Genomic DNA, 26,849 nt, shown 5'->3' on the forward strand with positions numbered 1-26,849 from the left:
ATGTGGAGGCTCCAGCATGGCTGTGGGGAGCACATCCACTGGCTGCACGGAGGTGGGAGATCACCCTGCAGCCTCCCCACACTCCCAGACAGGGACTTGGCGGTGAGGCTGTACCTGATCCTGACACAGCGCAAGGGCTGGGCCTGTCCCAGAAACACCCCAGGGCCCTGCCCCTCTGCACCAGGTGTACAAGATATGGGTAGACAGGCTCAGTCAAGCAGGATCCAAGTATGGAGGGGCTTAGTGGGGGGTGGGGATCCAGGTGTGGGGTGAGAGATTTCTATGTGGGACAATTGGGGTGCAGGCAGCTCAGTGGGGGATCTGGATGCACAGGGACTCATTGGGGGGTCTGGGTGCAGGGACAATGGGACTCTTCGGGGGGATCCAGGTGAAGGTGGTTGGGGCTCAGCAGCAGAGGTCTGGGTGTGGGGAGCTTAACAGGGGGGTCTGGATGCTGGGGGAGTGGGGCTCGATAGGGTGAGGTCTGGATGCAGCTAGTTGGGGCTCAGTGGGATGGGAGGCTCATCAGGGTGGTCCATGTGCAGGGGTGGTGGGGTTTGTTGGGGTAGGGGTTCGATGGGCCTGCTTAACGGGGGAGCCCCAGCTGCTGCCAAGGGGATGCCGCATGCTAGGTTCCCCCCGCACAGTGCCCTATCCCATCCCCCTTCCCCTCCCCACTTCCTCATCTCTCCCCTCACTCCCACATCCCCCTACACTATACCATCCCCCTTCCTTCCCCACTTCCTCTTCCCCCCACCCTACCACCCCACTCCCATTCCCCTATTTCCTCTACCCACCCTGCTCTACCCCACCACAGGCACTCACCATTGTACAGAAAACAGGATGGCTCCCAGCACACAGAAGGGAAGTACAACCAGCACTAGGACCAAGGAAGTGGTGTCCAGCTGCAGAGTCGGCTAGCTGTTGCAAAACCCTCCTTTACCCAGGCAACTTTATGCTTACAGAAATGGGGGCGAGGCAGTGGCACGTGATCTTGCATGCCCCACCCAAGCACCACGTTTGGATGGGCTATGCCCCCCACAAACTACACGCATGGGCACCCCCAGTCCTGCCCCCACAGCTGCTCCATGTGCCAGAAACTACACCAGCATGTGACCCCCTCTTGCGGATTCCTTTGCTTCCCTGTTATTTTCTGCAGGGAAGCAAAAAATTCTGTGGCGGACATGAATTCTGTGCATGCGCAGTGGCACAGAATTCCCCCAGAAGTAAAAATCTGGGAAGCAGTTAGCCATTATTAGTCAAAAGATACGTTTGGGGAGCGCGGGTGTTTTGTTCTAAGCAACAACAGTTAAAACCTGCTTTAAAATAATAACAAAAAACAACATTTCTTTTAGCAGCAAAATGTATTTCCCAAATCAAAGTCTACTTTCATTATTTCTGTAATAAGCCATATTTTTTATCTGGGGGATTTCTTCCTCAGGGAGGATTCTCTCCATCAGGTATTTAAGGTATATCACAATTTTTGTGGAGATCTTTAGACGCAAGAAGATGTTGTTCTGCAAAATTATCACAGATCCACAAATTCTAGTAGAGATATGTAATTTCTGACTGGAATTTCCACTGTGGTTTGAGTTTGTAGACTTTTTTTCCAAGACTTTTGTAAAAATAACTTTCTTCCAGGTAACGCAAGCCCCCAGTATTCGCTGACCAGCTGTAATTTTACCCTGTTAATCGATGCACGACAGTAGATTTATACTTTGGATCTTTCCATTAACTAACAGTTGATCACAATAAACAGTATCGTGTACCTTGTAATAATTACAGGTTAAGAATGCACTTGGAACTCACATGGGCCTAATTTGCAGATAGATGTATTTGTAGAACATTTATTTTCATTTAGTGGTATACAGCACTCAAATACTGGATTGAACACTATTATGAAGAAGTGCTAACAAAGCTAACTTCCCATGATAAGCATGATTTTCAGACTTTCCCACCCACCCCTACGTCCATCAAAAATAATCAACACACCTGAAATTTCACATTCCGTATCTCATTATGGGATAGAATATTTTTGGATATTTTGGAGCAAGACAAAGGAAGAGTTTTCTGAGATACATGGTTTTTAAAGTTTCCCTCTGATTCACTTTTCCCTCTGATTACATTTTGGCTCATCACGTTTCTGACCATATAGAAACTTAAGAATTGCCTCTCCCCTTCTGGGTTCCAGGATTAGCTGCTCCAAGAAGCAGTCATTAATAGTGTCTAGAAATTTTATTTCTACATCCTGTCCTAAAGTGATATGTAACCAGTCAATATGGGGATAGTTGAAATCCCCCATTATTATTGAGTTTTCTGTTTTTGTAGCTCCTCTAATATCCCTGAGCATTTTATGATCACCGGCACCATTCTGGTCAAGAGTATATTCTTACTGCTATAGTCTTATTACCCAAACATGGAGTTTCTGTCCAGAGAGATTCTATGTACAGTCTGATTCATTTAAAATTTTTACTATATTTGACTTTATGCTTTCTTTCACATATTGTGCACAATCCTACCAGCGCAACTTACTCTGTCATTCTTATATATTTTGTACCCTGGTATTATTGTGTCCCATTGACTATCATCGTTCCACCAAGTTTCTGTTATGCCTATTATATCAATATCCCGATTTAACACCAGCCACTCAAGTTCACCCATCTTAGTATTTAGACTTCTAGCATTTCTATACATACACTTATAAAATTTGTCAATACTTAGTTGTCTGCCTTCATGTGATGCAACTGAAAGGGATTTAAAACTTCACTTCTAACAAGTATAAGTGCTTCTCATAGACTTTCTTGGACAGTACAAATAAGTTACATAGATATTGAGTGTTATGAGACTACATTAAACATAAACATACTTAAAACTATATATTATATACATGTCCATATTTCAAAAATGTGTGTATCTTTTTAAATATGCATAAAATATGCAAAATATGAATGGCCCAGGTGTAGATTGCTGGAAGCAACCCAGACTTGAAGGGGTGAAAAAAGGAAAGGTATAGGAGGTTAAATGGAAATAGGCGATATCAAGCCACATGAAGATGAGAGGTTGTCTAGGAAGAATGAAATGCTTGTAAGGTTCACCAAGTCCCTCTTGGGCTTCCAAATTGTGCAGGGACTCCTTTCACTGAATAATGCTATTTTTTTTTTAAATATAAGAAAATTCCCTGGCAAATAGTTCATTAACTGAAAGTTAAGTTTGAAAAACTAACTCTTCAGCCAAACAACACTTGAGAATTTTGTAGTTTTCCAAAAACCCACAAACATTTAAAGCCTGGAAATTCCAAATGAATGATTCAATTTACCAAAAAATAAAAAACAAACAAAAAAACCCATTTGAAAGTATACAAAATACATTCAGGGTCACAACCATAACTCTGATTCCATAGTTCCTTACAACAACTTTATCCATCTTCATCTCTTTCATGACCCCAAAAAAGTTATTAAGAGGTAAGGGTATTCAATACACACACATGGATGCACAAGATTGCCTCAGAATTTAGGGTTGTTCTCAGATGACACTTCAGAGTTAAGATCTTTGACTGATCTTAATTGTGCAATAAATAAATGAAATCCAAAATCCAAAGCTGAAATTTAACCTGGAATTTCCTGGCTATTTTTTAGGGACTAGTGGGAAAGAGGAAAAATCTTTAACAGTCTCCTATGAGATTTTTGGCAGAACTGAGATTCCTTCCACCTTAACCCTAGATTTTTTTTTGCCTGAGATAAGTGCCTAGAGACAACATCAAGAGATAGGATCAAAATGGGAGTCACTTGTCTAATATCTCCACTGTCTGTTGTTTCAAATATGTAAATTCAAGAAATTGTGTTAGCTATGGCTGCAATTTTTAGCATCCTTATTAGTTCCATAAATTAATCTGCTAGTAGCAGAAAAAGACACATACTGCTCAACGTATTATACTCACACCAGCTGGATACAGCTGAAAGACAAAAGAAACAAATGAACTAGAATATTTACTTAAGCCACTTGTAAAAGTGAGTAACAGACTGATCACAACTGGACGTTCCTTGCCATTTAAGGACCTCAGTGCTTTGTTATTTTAGACTGAGTCTGGCTCAAGGGCTCAGAGCACATACGTACTTATTTTCACACAGTCATCTAGGTAACAGTAAGACAAGTCAGCTTGAAAAAAGCCAGCATTCCACAAGTGCCTTTACAGCAAGATTTGGTTCAGCCACTTCAATATTCTTGGATTATACAAAAACACACCATTGCCGAAAGAAATATCTGCAGAAGAAAGTGTAAAACAGCCAAAATGCATCTGCACAGAAAATCTGGAGACTCCTTTTCTTTGGGTTATTATTCTTAAATTTCATACTGTTAGATTTTTATTTCTACCCTCCCTTTCCTTCTTACAAAAAAACATACAGAACAGCTACAAGTTAACTCTTCCATAACAGTACTTTTAGGAGAGTGCTATTGTTAGCAAATTGACTGCATGCTAATCAATTTTCTTCTAATATTGTGAAGAGCAGATGCCATCAAAGTAAGAAAAATTTTGCATGATTTTCTTGCTCTGGAAACAGGAGAAAATATAGCTCTATTACACTAAATTCATTCCTTCCCCCTATTTGAGACCCTCGTATACAGTACACATCTCATTCCTTTTAATCATTTATTACATGTGTTACTATAGCACCCAAAGGCCTTCACTGTACTAGGCACTGTACACATACACACAGATAGACAAGGTCCCAGCCTGCTTAGAACTCAATGTAATTGTAACAATCCTCTGGCATTTTGGGAAGAGTTACTGTGTGTATACCATTAAATACGCGTTAGTTCATGGTCAGTACAGTTTACTAAGTATTTCTGAAAGCAAACAAATAGTAAGGAATGAATATTTTTCAAGTTCTACCCCACACAACAGCATTCAAACATTAAAAAACAAAGGGACATAAAAGCTCCTACCTATCTCTGTCCTGGTGGTTCCAATTCCATTGTAAACTCTCAAGTAATTAAAATGGCAAGCATCCGAATCTTCAATATCAAAATCACCAAATTTGAGCTGAACTCTCTGTCCGGATTTTACACGGATCTCCCACTCGCACACCGTGCTGTTGGGATAGGTCTGTGGGTAGTTTATTGAAGTAAGAGTTCCACTTTCCAGGCCCAGAACAGTGTGTCCACAACCATCACCTTAAAAAAAGAAAATTTTATCACAAATAAATTATTCATATAGCATGTGCCTTTAAAGGGTCATTAGTAGTCAACCTGGTCTTTGCAATGGCAAAAGATTTTTGAAAGTAAGTTTTACTAACTACATTGTGATAAGGCTCAAAAGCAAAATAGACAGTGGTGAAACTATAATTGCGACAAAATAGGATTTAACCAACTTTACCCTAGGTGTCTAAGTTCCTGAGCACATCTGACCGGGGAGCTGCAACAACTGTCCCCAACAGGTAAGATTACTCTGATAGCTTTAAAAAAAAAAAAAAAAAAAAAGCACATAGCACAAGCAGCGGGATAGGGTGTTCCTTCAGGGTTATGGACACACACACACGATTTGAACAAAAAGGGGAGAGGAAATCCAGCCCTATTGTAATTGTGATCTTAAATAGGAAGACAGTTTAATTGCTGATTCTGCATTCTTAGCATTTTGGCAACAGGAGCAGAAGCGCAACATGATCTTTTGGGGAGTGGAGAGCAAAACAAATCCCTGGAAATAGCTGAAAAGAAGTGTGCTCATAAACTACTTAATTTTAAGGTGGTGACTGTATTTGGTTACCAGTAAAATATATTTGTATTAATCTTACTGGCTCTTTAGGGCATGCACTGCAACTTCTATGTTTGTGTAGTGCCTAGGGGGCCTCTGAAGCACCACCACTGTATAAATGTAAAAAAATACAATTACTTACTACATAATAAATAAATAATAATAATAATAATACAATGATAAGGAAAATCTATGAATTTGTGAATAGAAAAATGTAATGTGGTTGTAAATTTACAAGCATTAATCAAATGTATCAGCAAAACATCCATAACAAGGGCAAACTAACTAATAAGCCTAAGAGTATTTACTCAATAGCAGAATATGAACTGTAGCCAGTAAAATGAAATGAGCATTTGTAAACTGCTTTGAATATGAGAGTGCTACATAAGTAGCGATAAGGACTTAATGAACATTGTTCCCAAGATGGAAGGAAGTAGTTCTAACTGGAAGACTCCAGCTAAATTGTAACATTTGGAATAAAACAACCCCCTGCAAATTGGAATATTTGTGTTAGCACTTGAAGAATAGGAGCCAACCCACTGAAATCAGTTGTATTAAATTATTGTATTAGGGTTTGCACTACTCTTGTAGGGCATGACCCTGTGAGATGTAGGGCCCTTTGGAAGTGTTCAGCAGCTCACAAGATCACACTCAAAGTACAGGTATCAGCCTTTATTTTACACATTCAAATGAGAACAGTAGGGGTGCAGGCACAAATCCAATTCAACATTCTATTTAAAAGTACTCTTCCCCCCCCATCCGGAGACTCATTTAATCCCTCACTTTTTTCTCAACAGAAGACATAATCATTATTAGAAAGTATGTTCAGATACTACATTCTAGCACTCCACAACGGTCAACATTACTCTTGGAGACAGCTTTTTGATACAACAGCTATAAGCTTTCACAGTATGCCACTGTTTTATATACTAACCTGCTACTCTGTGTCCTAAAGTTAAAAAACAATCCATGCTGAAATGTCTAAGGACTATGTAATGACTACACAAATGAAAAAAAGAATCCTCCTAAAATGGACAGTGCCTTTTGCTAGAACGATTGTAGCAGCAAGTTGACTGCACTGAAAAGACCGCAAAAAACTAATAATAATATTTGGTGACTTAAACCCACAGAGGCCCTTCATTTTTAAAAACTGTTTTCTTTGCATTCCCCGGGACCTCAAAAAGGCAAGAAAAGTGTGTGTTTTAAAATCCCAGCTGCTGGTGGTGCAAGAATACAGATTAGCATTCCAAAAAGAAAGGAGTCATAAGTCACCTCTGTTAGTAGTATTAAAACAACAGCGTATATTTTCTTTTGGAAAAAAGTTAACATGTTCAAAATTGCTTTCAGTGTAGTCACAGGTTCTGTTGTAAAAGCATTCATTTGACAATGCTTCGCTTTATCTTATTTTTAGCATTTTGTTTGAAAATTGTTTGTTCCATCATCAGTTGACATTATATGCCATAAACACTGTTGTTTCCATTTTGGTAATGGGTCAATAATTATATGGTCTCTAACTAAATTCCCTCCTGACAAAGTCTTTTTCATTTACTACCCTAATAGGCATTGCTGTATACTAGTAAACAGTTGCCTCATTTTACCATGGATGTGGCTTAAGTGGTCAGCATGTATATTTTGTATATCCTTTGTTTGTAAAAGGATTTTTCAGTATCTCAATAAAAGTAAGATTGTGTGAATGCAAGATTTACTATTAAGAAACTTTATAGGAAATAGACTAAAGCCAACCCTTAATTTTCAAAATCCTTGCTCTTCAGAATATTTTTGAAACTCAGGAAAAAATATTCCAATTCCTTTGCTAGTAATGAGCAAAGTCATAGGATTTCCTGGTTTTCTGCTGAGAAGCAAGGACAAAAAACTTATATCTTTCAAAAGCATGAAACTCAGTGGGTTAAAAATAACTACAGTAACTCCTTGCTTAACATTGTAGTTATGTTCCTGAAAAATGCAACTTTAAACGAAACGATGTTAAGCGAATCCAATTTCCCCATAAGAATTAATGTAAATGGGGTGGGGGGGGGGTTAGGTTCCAGGGAAATTTTTTTCAAACAATTTAATACTGTATACGGCAATGATGATTGTGAAGCTTGGTTGAGATGGTGAAGTCAGAGGGTGGAAGAAGGTGGAATATTTTCCAGGGAATGCCTTACTACTAAATGATGAACAAGTACTCAGCTGAGCCCTCAAGGGTTAACACATTGCTGTTAATGTAGCCACACTCTCTACAAGGCAGCACAAATGGAGGGAGAGGAGACAGCATGGCAGACAGAGACACACCGTGTGAGTGTGAGAGATGCACATTGCCCTTTTAAGTATGCTGGCTGACTGCACTCTACTTTTTAAGCAAGTTGAGACAGCAGCTGCTGCTAGCAAGCTCCCTCCATCCTGAGCCCTGTCGTGTCCCCCCTGCTGCTCTATGGAGATGTCGTAAGCGGGTGGCAGGAGCAGGAGGAGGGGGGCACCCTGATATTAGCCCCACTCTTCCACCCCCACAGCACAGCAAGCAGGAGGGAGCTGCTCCAAGGAAGAGGGCAGGAGCAGCACATGGCAGTGGGGGGAGGGACAGCTGAACTGCCGGCAATTGATAGCATGCTGGGAGGCTGCCGCACAGGGAACTTCGGGAAGTGGGGAGCTGATTGGGGGCTGCTGGTCCACCCTGGTACCAAGCCCCCACCAACTAGCTGCAACGGGCTGCTCTTTCTGCAAGCAGTGGACAAAGCAGGCGGCTGCCAAACAACGTTATAAGGGAGCATTGCGTAACTTTAAACGAGCATGTTCTCTAACTGATCAGCAACGAAACAACGTTAACCAGGAAAGCTTTAAGTGAGGAGTTACTGTATAATAACAAATACGTAGCTTTTTATCCAATCCATATTGATCATATTTCTGACCTATAGCCAATATTTCAAAACCCCGGGCATATCACAGACATAAAAAAATTAATTTTCAACATAAATGGCAGCTGATTTCAGGCTGTATTCTAATTAAGATAATGAACAATTCAGCTGATTTGCTATACTTCCTACCTGAATTTTTCCTGTTCTGTGATGTGGACTGGTGATTGCTTAGTTATTTATATATTCAAAATAGTACATAGATACAACATCACCATAATTACCCAAATACCCAGCACCGAATTTGAACAGGGAGGCCAAAATTATTAGGTTGTGCTTTAAAATATATCAGTTAAAACAAGTTAACATGCATTTTTTAAACACAACCTTTTAAAAAAAGAATGTTAAAATGTTTTAACAGTTTTACCCCGTGAAGCATGGAAAGTTCAGTCTTGTTTCCACTGGCCTGAAGTAACCTCTTCCTATTTACTGGTAGAGGACCTGTTGGGATTATATGCTTATGAACAGAAGTCTATGTTTTGCTTCACCAAAACCACACTCAGGCTTGCATACTCTATTAAGTTGTATCGCTTTAACTATGCTGGTATAAAGCAGTACAATGCCACTAGTGTGGATGCAGTTATACTGGTATGAAGGTGCTTTATACCAGTACAAATATTCCCACATGGGAACGGGAATAACTATAACAGTATAAGGCACCTTCATACCAGTATAACTGAGTCCACCAAGGGGCTTGTTGGTTAAGGGGTGGGAATTTTTTATTTATTTCACCAGTGTAGACCAGGCCTTAGTTGCTTTACAGACACTAGATGGGAGTGGAAATAGTAGATCTCCAAGGTACTCTTGGAAGGTCTAAATTATGCCACCTGGCACGTGCAGCCCAAACCAATAGGATCGTTGTGTCAAAGTCGAATTTCTCTGGTGGCTCACGCTGGTCACATATTTTAGGTCTGTCTCTTTGTTCGGTGTCTCATTTGGGATAGCAATAGTGGGAAGGTCAGATTTTTATGCCTGAAGAATTTACAGATTACTGTTGCATGTCTAGTCTAGTACCCAATGTACAGTTCACCAAGGACAACATTATTATTCAGGAACTATTTGGATTACTTGTATTTGCTCCCACTGAGATCTGCTAAACAAGGGAATCTTGTTTTGCTTTATTGGTTCTGAGACCACTTGAACCTCACCTGCATAAAAAGTGTGTCATTGCTTCTAAGTTATATAACATTGTTGATCATCTGCAGACAGACAGACATCTTTGATCAAGGGGAAAAGTTCTACAGCTATCAGACACTTCTTCAAGAAAGAGGAAACACCCATTGCAAATGTTCTTTGCATTCCAGGCACATATCTACCATGACATCTGTTTTATTGATCTGAAGGTCATTATCAAACTCAATTATCATAGGATCAAGCTTCTGGTGAGCTGGACACACAGACATTATGTTGGATTACTAGAGTTCAGACAAAGAATCTTAACGTCCAGTCCTACATAGCCCATTTTTCTTGAATGAGCTGACAAGTTTTACGGTCTTTAATAAGCGGCATCTCTGACATTTGAAAAGATCATCCAGAAAATTTGCACTGGCCAAGTGATTGAATGAGTAATCTGCAATACAATTAACTTTTCAACTTCTCAAACAAATTTGTGAAATCAATACAAAGTAACTGTAAAACCATAACCACCACATGATGCATGGGGCCCAACACAAAACGTGAAAAGCCTGCTAAGTCCCTTGTAGCAAATTAGAGGAGTATACTCATGTGCAATAGAGTGTTTAAGTAAAGACCACCCATGGAAGCAATTTGTAATTTAGAGATCTCCATTACACAGTTAACCTACTCTAATTTTCTTCTGAGATCCTTTTTGGAGAACAAAGTGAACTGCTATCAAAATCCTTTTACAAATCTGAAATTTAATACAAGAAAATCCTCTTCCCATTCCTAACATGGAGAAGGGAACAGCGTGAAACCAGGTCTACACACACTTTGATTACTGTCTGCAAAGAGTACAGGATGCAAAATGTATAAAATGCATATCAAAATATGAATGTGAATCTTAATACATGCAGTGTATGTTTGGAGAGAGAATTTAACTGTTAGGCTTCTTGACAAGATGTCTGCATAAAGTACTATATTCTGAAAACAAATAATGAGAATTCAAGAGAGAATAGCAAGAAAAATTAACTCTCTCTTAACTGAATGGAATGATGGCAGCACCAGAGTTCTTAGATGAATCTAAGCAAAGAAAGGAACTTCAAACTGCTCATTTTAACTCTGAATATGCAACCGTCTACTTTGATGGGCTACTATAATCCCTCTTGCTCTGATAAGATGCTCTGCACAGAATTTTTCTGCTGTTTACGTGCAGCAAAGATGCTGTGTCAGCTTCTCATTCCTTTCAAATGAGGCAGGAAAACTCAAAAAAATGTATCATGAAAAAGAAATACCAAAAAGTAACGAAAATGGGGCTTCCAAACTACAAACGTTTTTTTAAAAAATTATTTTAAAATACTTTGAGTCCTTTCCCTCCTTCAGCCCCAATCCTGCTCATAGAACTCCTATCGACTTCAGTGGGAGCGACTCTTCATTGGGTGGAAGATCAGACCCTCCCGCTCAAGAGTTCTCCTTCCCTTCAGGCTCAGCTTGTTTCCCCTGTCTCCACAGTCATTATCATTTGTGTTTATGCAACTTGTTTACATTAGGAGAGAGCCAATTTCTGGCACCCAATTCTATTTTGAAACAGAATAAAAATATATTATTGTTATTCTGTGGAGCGAAACATAGGCCTGAAGACAGGACGGCAACTGGAGAAAGGAGTTGAGTGAACAACAGATTATGGATCGAGGGAAGGGGCAAGAGAAGAAAGGCCAAAAGAGTTAAACATGCAGTTTGCCTTTCATGATTTTAATAGCCTGTTTGAGGAGTTTTGCAACCTCTGTTCTTACATTAAAAGAATGAATTTGCAACAATTCATCATAACAATTTGATCCTTTTCACTTACTTAGTACTACCCATATTCTGGACTAATGTAACATAGCAATTAATGAATTTTATCCATACATGCCAAAGAGCTTTATAAATGTGAGTAAGCGTCACCCCCATTTTATTACAGATGGAGAAATTGAAGCACTGCCTTAGCTTTCCGACACCAAATTTATTTGCAGCAAACACTTTGGCATTTAGACTTTTAATTTAAATTCAACATACAGGATACAGTAACAACATTTTAAAATAGAACACTCTCAAATTATAATATCATAACAGATCAGGCATTTGTCTTCTCTGCTACCATACACAAACTAAACTGTCTCAGAAGAATGGGTAAGGGAGTATGAGAGAAGAAACAGCTACACAAACCTGTGTCCTAATGAGGGGAATGAGGATAGACAGTAGCTTCAAGGGTACAAGTATGAAGTACCCAATAGCCGTTAAAAGTGGCCAACAGAGACAAGGTCTTGTTTATGAGGGGACCTAAGGTTCCAAATGGAGAACATGTCTTTCTAATTCTTCTTTGGACAGGGGCTTCAGCAGCCAATTGTCTAAGTAAGGGAAGATAAAAATCCCTTGTCTCCTTAGATACATTGTTATCAAAGCCAGGCATTTGGTAAAATCTCTGGGTGCGGTGGAGAGGCCAAAGAGTCAGACTCTGTATTGGAAATGCTCTGAAACAAGGGCAAAACATAGATACTTTCAGTGTGATGGTCTTATGGGGATACAAAAATACATTATCTTTGATATTGAGAGCAGCGACCCAATCCTGAGTAGACAGGTAGTGAATGATCCTTCTGAGAGAGAACCTTCTGAACTGAAATTTCCTGATGTATCTGCCTATAGCTCTGAGACAGAGGTGGGCAAACTACGGCCCGCAGGACCTTACTGTCTGGCCCCTGAGTTCCTGGCCAGGGAGGCTAGCCCCTGGCCCTCCCCCGCTGTTTCCCCTCCCCTGCAGCTTCACCTCACTGCGTGGCCAGCGCTCTGGCCTGCCGCTCCTACCTGGGAGTGCGGCGGCGTGGCTGGCTCTGGAATGGTAAGGGGGAGGGGAGCGGGGGTTCTCGGGGGGCAGTCACGGGACGGGGGGGTTGGATGGGTCAGGGGTTCTGGGGAAGGAGTCAGGGGATGTGGGGGCTGGACACATTGGTAACGGATACGTACTTAAATATTTAGTAAACTTTGTATGAATGGATCACAAAAGAACACTGATTAGCAACGCCTAAAATGACATAGTTTTATTATTAGTAAGTGGACTTCATAGCCCATGTGTAGCTATCTTGAGTACAGACACACATCCCAGGACTTTAGGTAGTGGCTTTCAGATTTTGGCAAGATGCAGCAAAAAGCTGCCTGTGCAATGAGGTCTACGAAGTAAACTGTGGCCTGGTCTACACTACAAAGTTAGGCCGACCTAAGCCACCTTGTGTCGACCCCACTGTGCATGTGTCTACAATCTACACTTAAATTTGTCTCCCACCAATGAAAGAGCCCTGTTACAGCGATGCAGCAACACAACCTTCCCAAACAACGATGAGCCATGGTTGATGTACTGAAGTCAATGCAACACACGTGTAGACACTGTGATACCTATGTCAACCCTAACAGTACGCCAGCAGCTATCCCACAATTACTGACACTGACTGCTTCACTCGCAGTTGTGAACTCCCTTGCCTAGGGGTCATAGAGACCAGAAGACCCCCTCTCCTTTAAAGCCCTCTGCATTTTTGAAATGGCTTTTCCTGTCTAGCTTGGCAACCACACCTAACAGCTCTCCATTGTTGTACGCAGCTGGCCAGCTGACCATGCTGACTACATGATCCAGACATGCTCCAGCTTGGAGTAGACTGAAGATATTAGATCTCTTGGGCCTGTGGAGAGAAGAGGCTGTGCAAACACAATTATGGATCAGCTGCAGAAACATGAACATCTATAAGCAGATTGCATGGAGGATGCAGGAGAAAGGGAATGACAGGGACTAGCAGCAGTGCCGTGTGAAAACCAACGAACTGTGACACCCATACCAGAAGACCAGGGAGGCCAACAGTAGATCTGGTGCCAAACCACAGACCTGCTGCTTTTACAAAGAGCTGCATGCCATACTTGGTGGTACCACCACCCCACACACCACCATCAATACCTCAGAGGAGACCAAACCACAGACCTCTGGCTTGAAAAGTGAGGACAAGGTGAAGATGGAGGAGGATAGGGGACACGTGACTGGGGGTCCAGCTATGAAGTCAGCCAGAACATATTTGAGACTCTACCACAGTCCAGTCAGTCCCAACAGCCAAGTACGGGGAAAGTCTGATGCAGGGGAAGGAACCTCAGATAAGTGTGTAAATTTATTTCCCATTACTGTGATGGCACCTCCCACTTAACAGGAAACAGCTATTGACTTTTCATTAGTTTACTCATACGAGAAGAGATAGCAGTAGAACAAAGAGAGGTAGAGTTGTTATCTGCTTTTCATTGCCCTGTAGAGTTAGGCAAGGGGGTCACGCAGAGCAGTTTATGTACACAGGGATGGCACCTGAATCCTCCTGAGAGATCTTGATGACACTTTCATGGAGGTACTCTACAATCCTCTCCTGAAGGTTTCTAGGAATGGCAGAATTATATCTTCCTCTGCAATCAGACACTTTCCCATGCCACTCAGCAATAACTTTGGCAAGTACCATTGCAGTAAACAGGCTAGCAGCATGTGGGCCTACGTGGCTTTGGGATGCCAGCAGCCACTATGCTCTCTCTGCCTTTGTTAGCCTCAGGAGTGACATATGAGCTACAGTCACCACCTCCTGTGGAAAATGGTGCCAATATTCAGGAAACTCAGTTTCATGCAGCCACACAATTCCCTCCACATTACCCTCATAACTGGTGGGCCACACTCACCCTGGCTGGTGCTTAGTGAAGCTATGCACAAGCACTCTGAAGCAGATGTGTCCATGAGCAGGTCATTTAAAACTTTAGGGGAGCAAGGGAAGGGAGCTATGAATCTTAACTTTCGCTTTCCGTTGTGAATACACTGACAATGGTACCTCTGTGCGTTTTATCTGCCGTTGCTGCCTTAAGGGGTTCCTGCGCCACATCCACTGAACGTCTGAGTCAGAAAAGGAAGAGAAAGAAGAGGACTTGGATGACATGTTCAATGAAATCCTGCAAGCCAGTGCTGCATCAAACCAGGAGCACAGGGTGTGGAGGGGTGAACACTGCAGACAGCCTGGAAAAGGAAAGAGTGAAAAGGAGAAAGGCCAAGAAGTCCCAGCAGGAAAAGGAGGAGGAGAAGCACCAGGATATAATGGGGCTTCTCTAGCAGCAAACACAAATGCTGCAAACTCTTGTGGACCTAAAGATTCAACAATCCCAGGATCGCCTCCCTTTGCAGTCCATGGAGAACTCCATTGCAACACCTCCCTACACCTCTTCGCACAACACTCCATGTGGTATCAGGGACCACTGCACCTCTACCACTTCACCCCAGGAGGCATTAAGGACAACCAAAGCTTCACATACACTGACCTGTCAAATCATGGCTGGTGTGTGTAGCTAAAATAGACATGAATGTTCTTTCCCCTTAATAAATTAAATGGATGGGATTTATGAAGTTTTGATGTATTTGCTTTAAAATTGCACAGATTTTTCTTTTCACTGATTTTGTTACAGAAAAAAATTATACTTGCAACATAATTCATCTTTATTAGTTCGCGACAGATGCTACAGAATGCCAACCATTTCTGAAAGCAACCAATTACTTGTTACTGTACAATATGACCACTCATAGGATCACTGACAGACAAAATTAATAGGTGCACTGACAGTGTTATATTCATAGATCAGTGGTCCCCAACCTTTCTGTGGGAATAGCATATTCCTATTCCCAGAAGACTGTGGCAGGCACCAGACACTCCGCCACCAAAATGCCGCTGAGAAGCGGCAGGGGCAACAAGCGTCACTGCCGAGAGGCCGCTGAGAAACGGCAATGCTGCTCAGTGACGGCTGTTTGATGGTGCAGTGTCCTGCGGGCACACACAACTGCCCCGGCAGGCGCCATTGCGCTGGCAGGCACTGCATTGGGGACCCCGTCATAGATGTTCACCAAGCACCACCAATTCCTAACAGGGAGCAAAACAACGAGGCCAGGTATAGCACAGTACACCAAAACATGTTACTGTAGCTCACTGTTAAAGTGCTCTTTCAAAGTACCCATACCCCTGCACTGCATTCGTTTAATAGCCCTTGTGTCTGGCTGTTCAAACTCAGCAGACAGACGTTCCACCTCCACCCTGGCAGAAACTTTTCCCCCTTTGCTTCACAGATATTATGCAGAACACAGCAGGCAGCTATAACTATTGGAACATTTTTCTCACTGAGATCCAATCTTGTCAGTAAACAATGCCACTGTCCCTTCAGTCCAACAAAAGTCCATTCAACTGTCATTCTGCACCAGCCAAATCAGTTGTTAAATCTCTCCTTGGTGTTGTCAAGTTGGCCAGTGTACAGCTTCATGAGCCAGGGGAGCAAGGGGTAGGCTGGGTCCCCCAGGATCCGGATTGGCATTTCAATATCACCAATGAAAAATAAAGTCCCTGTTTGTAGCTTTTTGAGCAGTCCTGTATTCTTAAAGATGCAAGCGTTATGCACCTTCCCTGCCCAGCCCACATTGATACTGGTGGATGCTATCACAGTTGCCAAAGATATTTTAAATGTCATCATTGTTAGTTATTTCATGCTCAAAATGCATAACAAATGAGTATTAATCATATTACGAAGATCTACACAAGCATTATCCCAAGTGTAGGCACATGGTGGGGTTGCAAAGGATGGGTGATTATTTCCATTTTCCCAAAGGGGAGGACTCAGCTTTCAAAATCTGGGAAATGCTGATTCATGTTATTAGTATAAAGAAGGCTGCAGAAGTCAGCCCAGGCAGTGCCACTAACAGAGTGGAGGGAAATTATGTTTTCAAAGAAGGTCAAATGACTTAAGTGGTACACAGCAACAGTGACAAAAAAAATTTAAGAATGTTTTCACTAACTTCATTTGAGCACAACTCAACAATTTGATTTAACATTTTGAGTTGTGGCTATAAAGTATACATTTTCTATATCATTTATATGGAGTGTAAAATGCATCCTGGGATTAATTAGGAGAATCACAAGAAGTTGTAAATGAAGTAGTCGTTGATGAATATTTTAAACAGGACTGTGCTAAGCTAGTGAGGCCTGATCTCATGTGGCCTCAAAAGATGAGTAGGGCTGGGCTGGATCACTACTTGGAGGAGGGATCTCCTAGACAAAAGGGACCTATAGAACACACACATTTTCTGTCTACCACCTCAGAAGCCTCCAATAGGACTACCATTAACTGGAAAAGGTAAAGGAAAGCTACTCAGTTATAAGTCCTGCTCTTAAAAGGCACCTCTTCTGAAATTTACCACTCCTGGGTCTCTGTTTCCAGCATCAATGGGTAAAGCGCTTGCATAGAGCTGCTACTTCAGCATGCCATAGACACACCAGAACTACCAGGGGAGCCCTTCAAGTGCCACTTGAACAACAGGAGAACTGGGCTCCCCTTCCATTGTCCCTTCTACCATAACCTCCAAGTACAAACTTGTTCCTCCCCAGGACTCTTGCACATCCTTGCTAACCACACTATTACTACATTTCCTCAAAGCTCCACCCCTGCTGCTCATCCCATATCCCTGCTATCCAGCATGTCTCACCAGAGTATGCCCAAGACACAGGTGGTGAATCAGACAGACAGATTCAAAACAGAATTAGCTGACGGATAGCAGCAGCTCTGTCAGTTAAACTTGGTAGAACTGCATTAGATTATGACCAGGACTTGAAAAATTCACCCAGTACCTCCAAGAACAAGGATAAGGCTACTTGCCAAGCTGAATACACCTGTGCGCTGAGCTATACTCCCTCCTGATTAGGTATCCCCAAAATTCTTGGGCCCAAAGAGCAGAGTCTCCTGACCACTGAAGTTTGTACTCCTAATTAGTGCCAGAGGCTCCATACAAATACCAAATAAATTAGTGTTGTCCTCCCATACACAAAAAGAACATATGTTCCCCAACACCACACATACAGATTGATTAATACTGGACAAGCCTCTGCTCCCCTCAATAAATTTTATTCTGTTCAAACACAGAGTCCTTTGTTGGTATAGCAGAAGATGAAGGTTTTCCTCCTGGATCAAATCCGAGCCCAACCAAGGAGAAAGCAATGGTGTGAGGAGCAGGGAGGTCCCAACCAACGTGATGACTAGTAACAGCAAGGGCCCTGCTTTTCACCTCAGTAGAGGGCTCTTGCATGGGTGTGGCCCCTTGCCACCACCACTCACCCAAGCAAAAGGCTCTACAAAAGTCCTTTCTGTCACTCTAGTAGATCTCTACTGTGTAGCTGTAGGAAGAAGCCACACAGTGTCTGCTACCTGGCTTGTTGGGAACCCTACATCATGGATACAAATCAATTGTTTAAATTCTGTTTTTAAAAAAAATCAGATTTAAATTGAATACGGGTTTATTTTAAAAAATTATGTAATGAAATTTGAAATGCTGACAACTTACGTTAAGGCTTAAACTTACTATCATTTATTAAAATCATTTACACTAAATAATTAATACTAAGCAGTATATTTGCTGACCAGTTTTAAAGAAGTCAAACCACTGAACTAGTGGAAGTCACTGGTTAAGCACCTGGAGCCAGAGTTTACTGAAATGCTAAACCAGTTTTTGACAACAGTAGCCTCGTCTGCACCTGCAGACAGGATATTTTCTTCATTTGAGTTAATTCAACTAGTTCAGTTCAATGCCTAGTTCACTCAAATTTAAGAAACCAACTGGAAATTGAAAGAGCAGGAAAGCTTGTTTTCCTCTTCCATGTTATGAATAAAAACTGGGTGTGAGAGTATGAGATCTACTAATTCTGAAATCTTGAAGGACGTGGTGAGCAGAAACAACCAGTTTCAATTCACTGACTACAGATAATACTTTCTTTGTTTAAAAAAATCAGTTATGTTCTGTATTTAAAACATGTTTTGATAAACTTTTCCTTATTTATCTAGCACATGTAAGGTAATTTTTTTTTAGCTAATAAATTTTAAAATCCTGTTTTTGTGCATTTTTAATTAAATTCAATTTTTTATCCAAATTCCACTTGACACAAATTACAACTAACGCATTTATGGTCTAGCAAACAAGAAATGCATCATTCCCTACTTTTTAACATAACAATGGAAAATTAATAATTTGAATAAACGTATGCGAAGCTAAATAAGTGTTTAAATATGTGTATAGGTATAATGTATCTTGCTTGTCAGCAAAAAGTAGTACCAAATTTAGTAGAAAGGCTATATTTAGTTGCAAATCAATATGTTTTAATGTTTACCAAAGAACAAGAATCAACCTTTCTTTATGAAAACAAAGCAGCACAAATGCAAAACAAGATTAAAAATCTGACTATTTAATTCAAGGTTTCCTGCTACATTACTTAAATCAATCTACACTGGACACATACATTATTCTACTCCAAGGGGAAGTATATTTCTATTGCCCCCTGCTCCAGGAAGTTTGGGGGTATTCCCCAGTGGCAGCCAGACCGCTCACACTGGCTGATTAACAGCAGCACCAGCCACAGGAACTCCTCTGCAAACCAACACCAGTGGTGTCAATTGAGCTGTCTCTCTGCAGGCTTGGGATGACATTGCTGCATTACTTTTAACTTAAGTGCTCAAATTTGGATGGTCATCTTTGCAACCACAGCGATTGGAAACTTATTTTTTCTTTTAAATACAAGCTTAGACCATTCAGAAGTCAGTGACACGCATCCTGGGAAGATTCATATTCAAAGATATTTGAATAAGTGGATTTTTCACGCCCTGGTTATAAGAAGTAAAGGGAAATAATTCTTCATGTATTTGATTTTGAAATTTCAAAATAGCTTATATCCAAATGTGTATTTTTTAAATTTGGCATTTTTGGTGGTTATGGTAATTTAGAAGAAAACATAACGGGGTTGGGGGGGAGCTAAATATCAAAGAGGTACATTTTAAGATGTTTCATCTCCAAGAGTTAAAGATCTTACTGAAAAAAATTACAAAGAAAATTCAGTTATGCTCAGCTATTTTGTGTGTCAAATTTGGAGCTTAAATTCAAAGAAAAAAACCAATGGGAGTTTACTCCAGCTTTAAGTTTAAATTACAACACAACCTTAAGTATGGAGTCACTACAGATACCTCCGTTACACATCAACCAAACTGTACCAGTTGCTTTATTAATAAAAAGGAGACTAGGCCCCTACCCTAATGATCTAAATAAATTCCAAGCTACTGAAACACTTCTGAATTTCTATGTTGAAAAAAAGTAAGCGGCGTCCTTTTCTCACTTGGCTGTTTTGTTACTGGACAGCCAAAATAACTTAGGTTTAACTGACGAATAGGCCACACTGAGAACAAGACAATAGCTGAACATCTGTTAAGTGCAGAAGCTCCCAAAATGAGGTCCACGGAGAGCTGGCTGATTACGTGATGCTGGCTCTCTCTCTCTCTCTCCATTTCCAGCTGCTAAACTGCATTAAAAGCAACTAAAAAATACATTAAATACTTTCCCAATATTACTTTTCCATGTAAGCAACTGCTATCATTGCCCCAAGGATGTTATATAATCACAAGAGCAAAGGGAGTTGGTCTGCACAACTGTGAATAGATTAGGTGGTGATCCAAGAGACAATCTGTATTAAAATATGGTTCTCACTAAAAAGTAGTTTCAAAAACTATGGTGTTGGAGTCCTCAGTAATTCCTCGTTATCATCTATCACTATTATGTTTATAACATGTCAAACAGCAGACTGTTTTACAAATGTCTGATAGCAGATCAGAATGCCCACAAGACACAAAAACTGGTATGCTAATTTTTGATAGTTACTGAGAACATGGAAGAAACTGTTAAGTGAGGGCAGAGCTCGAACACAGCCATGAACACACAAGAACTTCCTAGCAATTGGTAACATTTCTTGTTTGCGGAATGAGATTATGCTCAAGTATTTTACAACTGCTGTCATACTGATTAAAATGTGGGTAATCTATATTGTACATTCTTCCATGTCAAATGAAAACCTTTACAAGATGGCATGCATATTTTACCTTTTGTTTCTTCGAATATGATTATATTGCAAAGCACACTGGGAAACTATCAAACCTCGTTCAAATTATTATAGGTGGGGCTGGCAACACAATCCATTATTAAGGTTGCCCAGCACTTCCCACTATAAAACTCTGTTTTCATTTGCTTATAATTTTACCAAACGGTAACCCTTTAAGCTGAAATATTTTCTTGTGGGTATTTGCCTCAGGCTGAATTATTTTTGGAAAATTTCAGCCAAAACTTTTTTGCCATTTCTGAGAATGACACTAGAAAAAGATAAGTTGTTTTGCTCATGTTAAACAATTCTTGAGACATTTCCTTTGAGAAGTTCTACCAGCTCCATACTTTGGAGCAGCAACTTGAAATCTGCCAAGGGATGACCTCTCGGTCAGGAATGTACCTTTTGCCATCCCCATGGAAATCCACCCAAATGTGGTAAGTCTTTGAAAAATCCCAATTTGCACATGGTCAGTCAAGACTTGCCAGAGCTTCGTAGCTAAATTCCTTGAAGATTCCATCTGCCCTGGGTATGCCCTAGTCTGGGCCTAAGCAGGACTTTCCCTGCAACTCCAGCACTGGACTGCCATGGGCCGAGCCAAAGCCAGGCATCAGAACTCTAGAGCAGGGAGCCCCTGTCTCCTGTGCTCTCAGTGACTCCCTTTCTGGGCCCAGGCAGCCCGGAGGAAGAAGCTGCCTGATTCAACTGCAGATAGGACAAGAGCCAGACCTTGGGGAGTAAACTGGACCTAAGGAGTGGGGCGGGGGAGGGAATGAGGAGACAGGGACTAGAGGTTGGCCAGGGGGAAAAGAAACTGGGAACAGCAAGGCAAAGAGAGCTAGGGTGGAAGAGGGAACGAGGTATGGGAAAGGGGAGATAGACATGATGAGAGGCCAGGTGTGTGGGGAGAACTGGGAGAAGGAACTGGTAGGAGTGAGTGGGGGAGAACAAGACACTGAGATTAGATAAGGAGCCTAGGTAGGGAGCCAGTGGAGTTGGGGAGGAGAAGGAGGCGGCACAGATAGGCAGAGGAGCCACAAAATGCCAGGGGGTAGTGGAGACTGGGCTCAGGGAGGGAAGGGGAGACTCGGACTGTGATGGGGAGTCCAGACTAAGGGGCTAGGATTGGCTAGGCAAGGAGACTACAATGGGGAGGCAAAGCCCAAGGAGTGAGACTGACTACATGAGGAGAATGGAACTAGGGGAGGAGCAAGGGGCTGGGGGGGGGGTGGGGAAAGGGGGGAACAGGAATGGAACTGGAGGAGGCACAGAAAGAGTCAAGTTTGGGGAGCATGGCAGAAGTGTCTGTGCCCAATAAAGCACACTTCCCTCCACAGCTTTAATGGAACTAAAAATTCCAGATTCTCACCATTTTTCTGCTGTCAGCAAATATCCATGAAACTCAATGGCAAAGTGTCTCATTCTGGTCTAGTGCTGGTCTACACATAGAAGATGACAAGTTACTATTGCTATCCGCTCAAGAGGCAGAGGGCCATGGGTGGATCTAAAGATTCCAGTCATATGAGTGTCAATATGATGGCACATGATGGAATTTGTTTTTTCAGGGTTAGTTTTATTTTTAACCTAGGAAATTACAGGTCCAAAAAATGTTAAAAGAACATTACTAAGCTTGTAAAGTCGAGCACTCAAAAGTTAGTGAGTAACCAGTGCAACCTTAAATCAGCCCCCTTGTGCATATGCATAACAATAGCCTTTAACAACAGGATCACATACTATTTTTTCTACAGGACCCCTGCCTCATTCAGTGCACAGGATGGACCTGCTCTGCGGATGAATCAGTACTGTGTAATGAAGAAGGCTGTTGTCTGTAGGACCCCTACCTCTTTGTTGCTGGAGTCGGAAGGTGTGTAGTGAATGAGGCAGAGGATTGCAGGGACAGAAAGGATGGTCTCATGGTTAAGGCAGTGGGTCACTGTTTGTGTGCTCTTCCTTTTATGCATGCCTGACTTCAGACCCTGGGGCCTGATTAACAGAAGCATTCACATCTGCAAATGAAGTCAATGGAAGCTGTGCTCTGAATGTATAAAATCCTATATAGCACTAAGTACTCTGAAAAATCAGATCCTACTGTCTCAAATCGAGCACCCCAAATTTGTGGAAACTTTTAATCTTACTCTTCTGTACCATCATAGCACCTACACACCTCACAGGGATGTTGTGAAGATAATTAATATTTTTTCAAGCACTTTGATATCATAGTGATGACCACCATAGAAAAGCCCTTTAGGAAATCAATCATGCTATCTTCAGAGTAGTGGTTGTGCAGATTAGAAAACCTAGGGCCACATACTGAACAGTGAGGCAAAAAAGTAGTGAACAGCTTCTCATAAAGTGAGCACTGTCCATTCTGAACACTGAATGAGGCAGGAGTCCTTGGAAAAAAAATAGTATGACCATGTAATTAAAGATTGCATCATAATGCATATGCACAAGGGGTCTGAATTAAGATTACATAGGCATTTCCTGACCTTTTTGTGCTAGTCTTTGCAATCTCAATAATGTTCTATTAAACATTTTGTGTATTCTGCATATAATAGTTTCTCGTGTGTTCTGAAAGAATTTTTCATGGATTCCATAGGGAGGAAGTGTTTTATCTTACTCTGGGACTCTTTACTCAAACAGGACTATTATAGCTTTTAATAAAACAGGCTCTCCACCCTCCACCCCTGGAAGCAGACTGATGTTAATTTTTGCCCCAAAAAACCCAACAACCTGAAGAATATTTTTTTGCAAAGAAACAATATAACACAAATTTAACTTTTCTACAACGTACTGACAATCACCCATATTGAACAGCATTGAATTCAGCAACACTGGGGCCACAAAACTTTAGAAGAACTTCCCCTCTTACTGCCTTTTTAAACAAAATTTGCCATTTAATCTAGTTCTCACCTCACAGAAATGTTTGAATTCAGGAGAAATGTGTGTTTTCAAAGGACACCCTCAACTTGAAAGCTAGTGTAGGGTTTCCCAAACGTTTTCATGGATGGACATCTTAAAGAGTTTGTCTTGTGGATCAACACCCTTCCCAATCACAAACACACCACTTTTCCTCCCACTGACAATTCACAATGTGGCATTTCTGTGGCTACTATGGAAATTGCTTTCTACTAGTGTTACTTTTACATGGGAAGTAGCGTATTTTTAATTTCTTTTCATGCAGTTAGCTGGAAACAAAGTAGAAAAGCCGAACTGTATGGTTACTATGCTCTGTGGATCACTGTTTGTGCAACCTCTGATACAGGTCAAAAAATTAGTTAAATGTAGATTAACACTACTACAGTCTTTGAGCCCTCCCTATAGTTTACAATTTAAAAAAATGTTTTCTTCTCCTGTGTTACCATCTGAAAGACACGCAAAAACAGAGAAAACTGTGCACAGCCAGCATCACTATTTCTAATGTACAGTCAGAAGCAAAGTAAACTGAAAAAAATAAAATATTTTTTCCTCAAATCTCTTATTTACAATCTTAGGAAAAGAATTGAGATTTTTAAGATGGTGATGATTCCCTCAGCCATTTTTTTCTAGCATAAGATCAAAGTGATAGTTAATCTTACACTCCCCGTTCTTTCACCATTGTCAAAAGACCAAATGTTGCCTTGTAAATTTCGCAAAAAGAAAAGGAGTACTTGTGGCACCTTAGAGACTAACCAATTTATTTGATCATTGTATGCATCCGATGAAGTGAGCTGTAGCTCACCAAAGCTTATGCTCAAATAAATTGGTTAGTCTCTAAGGTGCCACAAGTACTCCTTTTCTTTTTGCGAAATTTACAAGGCAACATTTGGTCTTTTGACAATGGTTTGGTCTTTTGACAGGGCTGTTACTCTGAAACTTGTAAATTTCAGCACACATAAGTGTGCAGTCAGTTATTTCACATAAAAAGGAGACATTTCATCAACTTTCCTAAAAGAATTGTGCAGTCTATTCTGCCAGAGATGTCCCTTTTACCCCTGCACACATTATGTTACATGTGTGGTGTCTAACTCTGGTTTTATAAATTAACCACTCAACTCCTGTCTTCTAGCTGATCCCAGTTTGCACACATTGTGGAGAGAAAAAAAACTGCAAGTTGGTGTCAATATACTGAAGGTCCCACATTTCAAATATACAAACCACCCCAACATTAGTATTGCCCTTTTACCCGCTAGCTCCTGAACTTGCATTTTCCAAATGTTTCTTGAAATCACCTCAGAAATACAGTAACATGCAATTCAGAAATAGAACATACTAGGAAATCACAAACAACAATATGATGCAAACATAGAAGGTAACAGATTCCTGCTCCCCAAACCCTGGAAGGCACCTCCCTATACTTCCATTTACCATCCTCCTACATGCATCCCACTTGTGTGAAAGCCCTCCCACCTCAACTTTTAATTTGGGCTGAAGCAACATTAAAATGATACAACCAAAGCCAAATTTCTCCTACGTTAGACACGTGTTGAGGCATTTCCCCACCTCCCTCACTAATCTTAGGAGAACAACTCAGTGACTGACAGAAAATGGGGGGGGGGGCCGCTAAATCTCCTCGGATAGCGATGATCACTACTCTCATGGGAAACTGAGATTAGGAAGAGGGAATACCAAGCATCCCCCTCTTCTCCATCCCCACTACACAGGGCTGTGTTGGGTGACAAATCTCTAGGACTTGAGGCTGACACCAGACCACTCTCGAATGGCGATGAAACCCCCAGAGCAGGGGTGGGGAAGGGGGTTACAGACACAGGATACCTCTTTCCCCCCTTTATTTGCAGACGCGGGGATGGGGGCAGCTCGGGGGTTTGGGACAGGGCGGTCAGGTCAAACACGGGGGGGGAAGAGGGCACAAGCTCTTGCCTCATCATCAGTTACCCAGTCAGATGCCCCAGAGATTTGGGGGCTGCCAAGGGTGACCAGATGTCCCGATTTTATAGGGACAGTCCTGATATTCGGGTTTTTTTTCGTATATAGGTGCCTAATACCCCGCCCCCCTCCGTCCTGCTTTTTCACACTTGCTGGTTGGTCACCCTAGGGCTTGCCCGTCCACAAGACACCGCCCCTGCTTCACCCCTTACCTCGGGGGCGGGTAAACACCCGCCTCCGGGCGCTGGGGACTCCTGGAGATGCCGCGGGGGGGGGGTGTCCCTGCCTCTCACCCCCCCCCCCGCAAACCCATCCCCCAGCCGCGGGGGGTGGGGGGGTGCCTGTCTGTCTGTCTGTCTGTCTGTCTGTCACTCCCGCGCTCACACGCACCTTTCTGCGCCCCGGCGCCCCGCAGCAGCAGCAGCAGCAGCAGCGCGGCGGCCGCCGGCCGGGTCCCCGCGGGGAGCGGGCGCTCCGGGCTCAGCATGCCCCGCGGCGTCTCCAGCGCGGCCGCCCGCCGCCCCCGTGCATCCCGCGGGCCGCGCCGGGCCGCTGCGCTCCCCTGCCCCGCGGCCGGCAACGGGACCAGCCAGCGGCGCCGCCCCCGGGTTTAGCCCCTCCTGCCGCCGCCGCCGCCGAGCCCGCGCACCGCCCCCTGCCATGGGCGCAACCGCTTCCGGGTCTGCGGCCCCGGCCCCCGGCCGTCCCCGCTGCGGAGCCTCCCCCCCCCGACACACACACACACACACACACACACACAGCGGGGGCGGGGAGGCGCCAGAGAAAAGTAAACTCCCTCCCCTCCCCAAATGGTGCTCATTAAAAAAAAAAAAAATCTAACCTAAACCACAAAAAACACCCTCCCCGCCATTCACCAGGAATCCCCCCAGATAGACCCACAGCCCTCCGCTCCGAAAACATTAACAGAGAACAGAAAAGAACGAGGAGGACTTGTGGCACCTTAGAGACTAACCAGTTTAGTTGCTTTGTTAGTCTCTAAGGTGCCACAAGTCCTCCTTTTCTTTTTCTGGATACAGACTAACAGGGCTGCTACTCTGAAAAGAGGACAGAAAGATACTAACCTGCGTGTCCCGTCCCCCCCACAACACACCCCAATGCGGGAATACATCACAGGAATGTAGGAAGGCAATGTAGGAAAGGAAACCCAGACAATATGCCAGCAAAAGAGACTTGGCTTCAGTCAATTTGTCACCAGCAACACCACTA

General features: G+C 42.3%; 1 protein-coding gene across 3 annotated transcripts in view; it reads right to left on the minus strand.

Moving 5' to 3' along the window:
• The window catches only part of DCBLD2 (discoidin, CUB and LCCL domain containing 2), a 62,918-nt gene extending 36,759 nt beyond the window's left edge, over positions 1-26,159 (minus strand). The window contains exons 1-2 of one of the 3 annotated variants that reach the window (XM_075118600.1): positions 26,013-26,159; positions 4,945-5,172 (exon numbers count right to left, since the gene is read on the minus strand). In XM_075118600.1, the coding sequence (XP_074974701.1) occupies positions 4,945-5,172; positions 26,013-26,109 (325 nt within the window). In that variant the 5' untranslated portion in view covers positions 26,110-26,159. Of the gene's footprint in view, positions 1-3,937; positions 3,955-4,944; positions 5,173-14,502; positions 14,573-26,012 lie in introns of those variants that run through there. The other 2 variants (XM_048817053.2, XM_048817069.2) reach the window with 2 other exon arrangements.
• Between the last annotated feature and the right edge of the window lie 690 nt (positions 26,160-26,849).

This window comes from Caretta caretta, chromosome 1 (genome assembly GCF_965140235.1).
Source record: "Caretta caretta isolate rCarCar2 chromosome 1, rCarCar1.hap1, whole genome shotgun sequence".
NCBI classification, from domain to species: Eukaryota; Metazoa; Chordata; order Testudines; family Cheloniidae; genus Caretta; species Caretta caretta.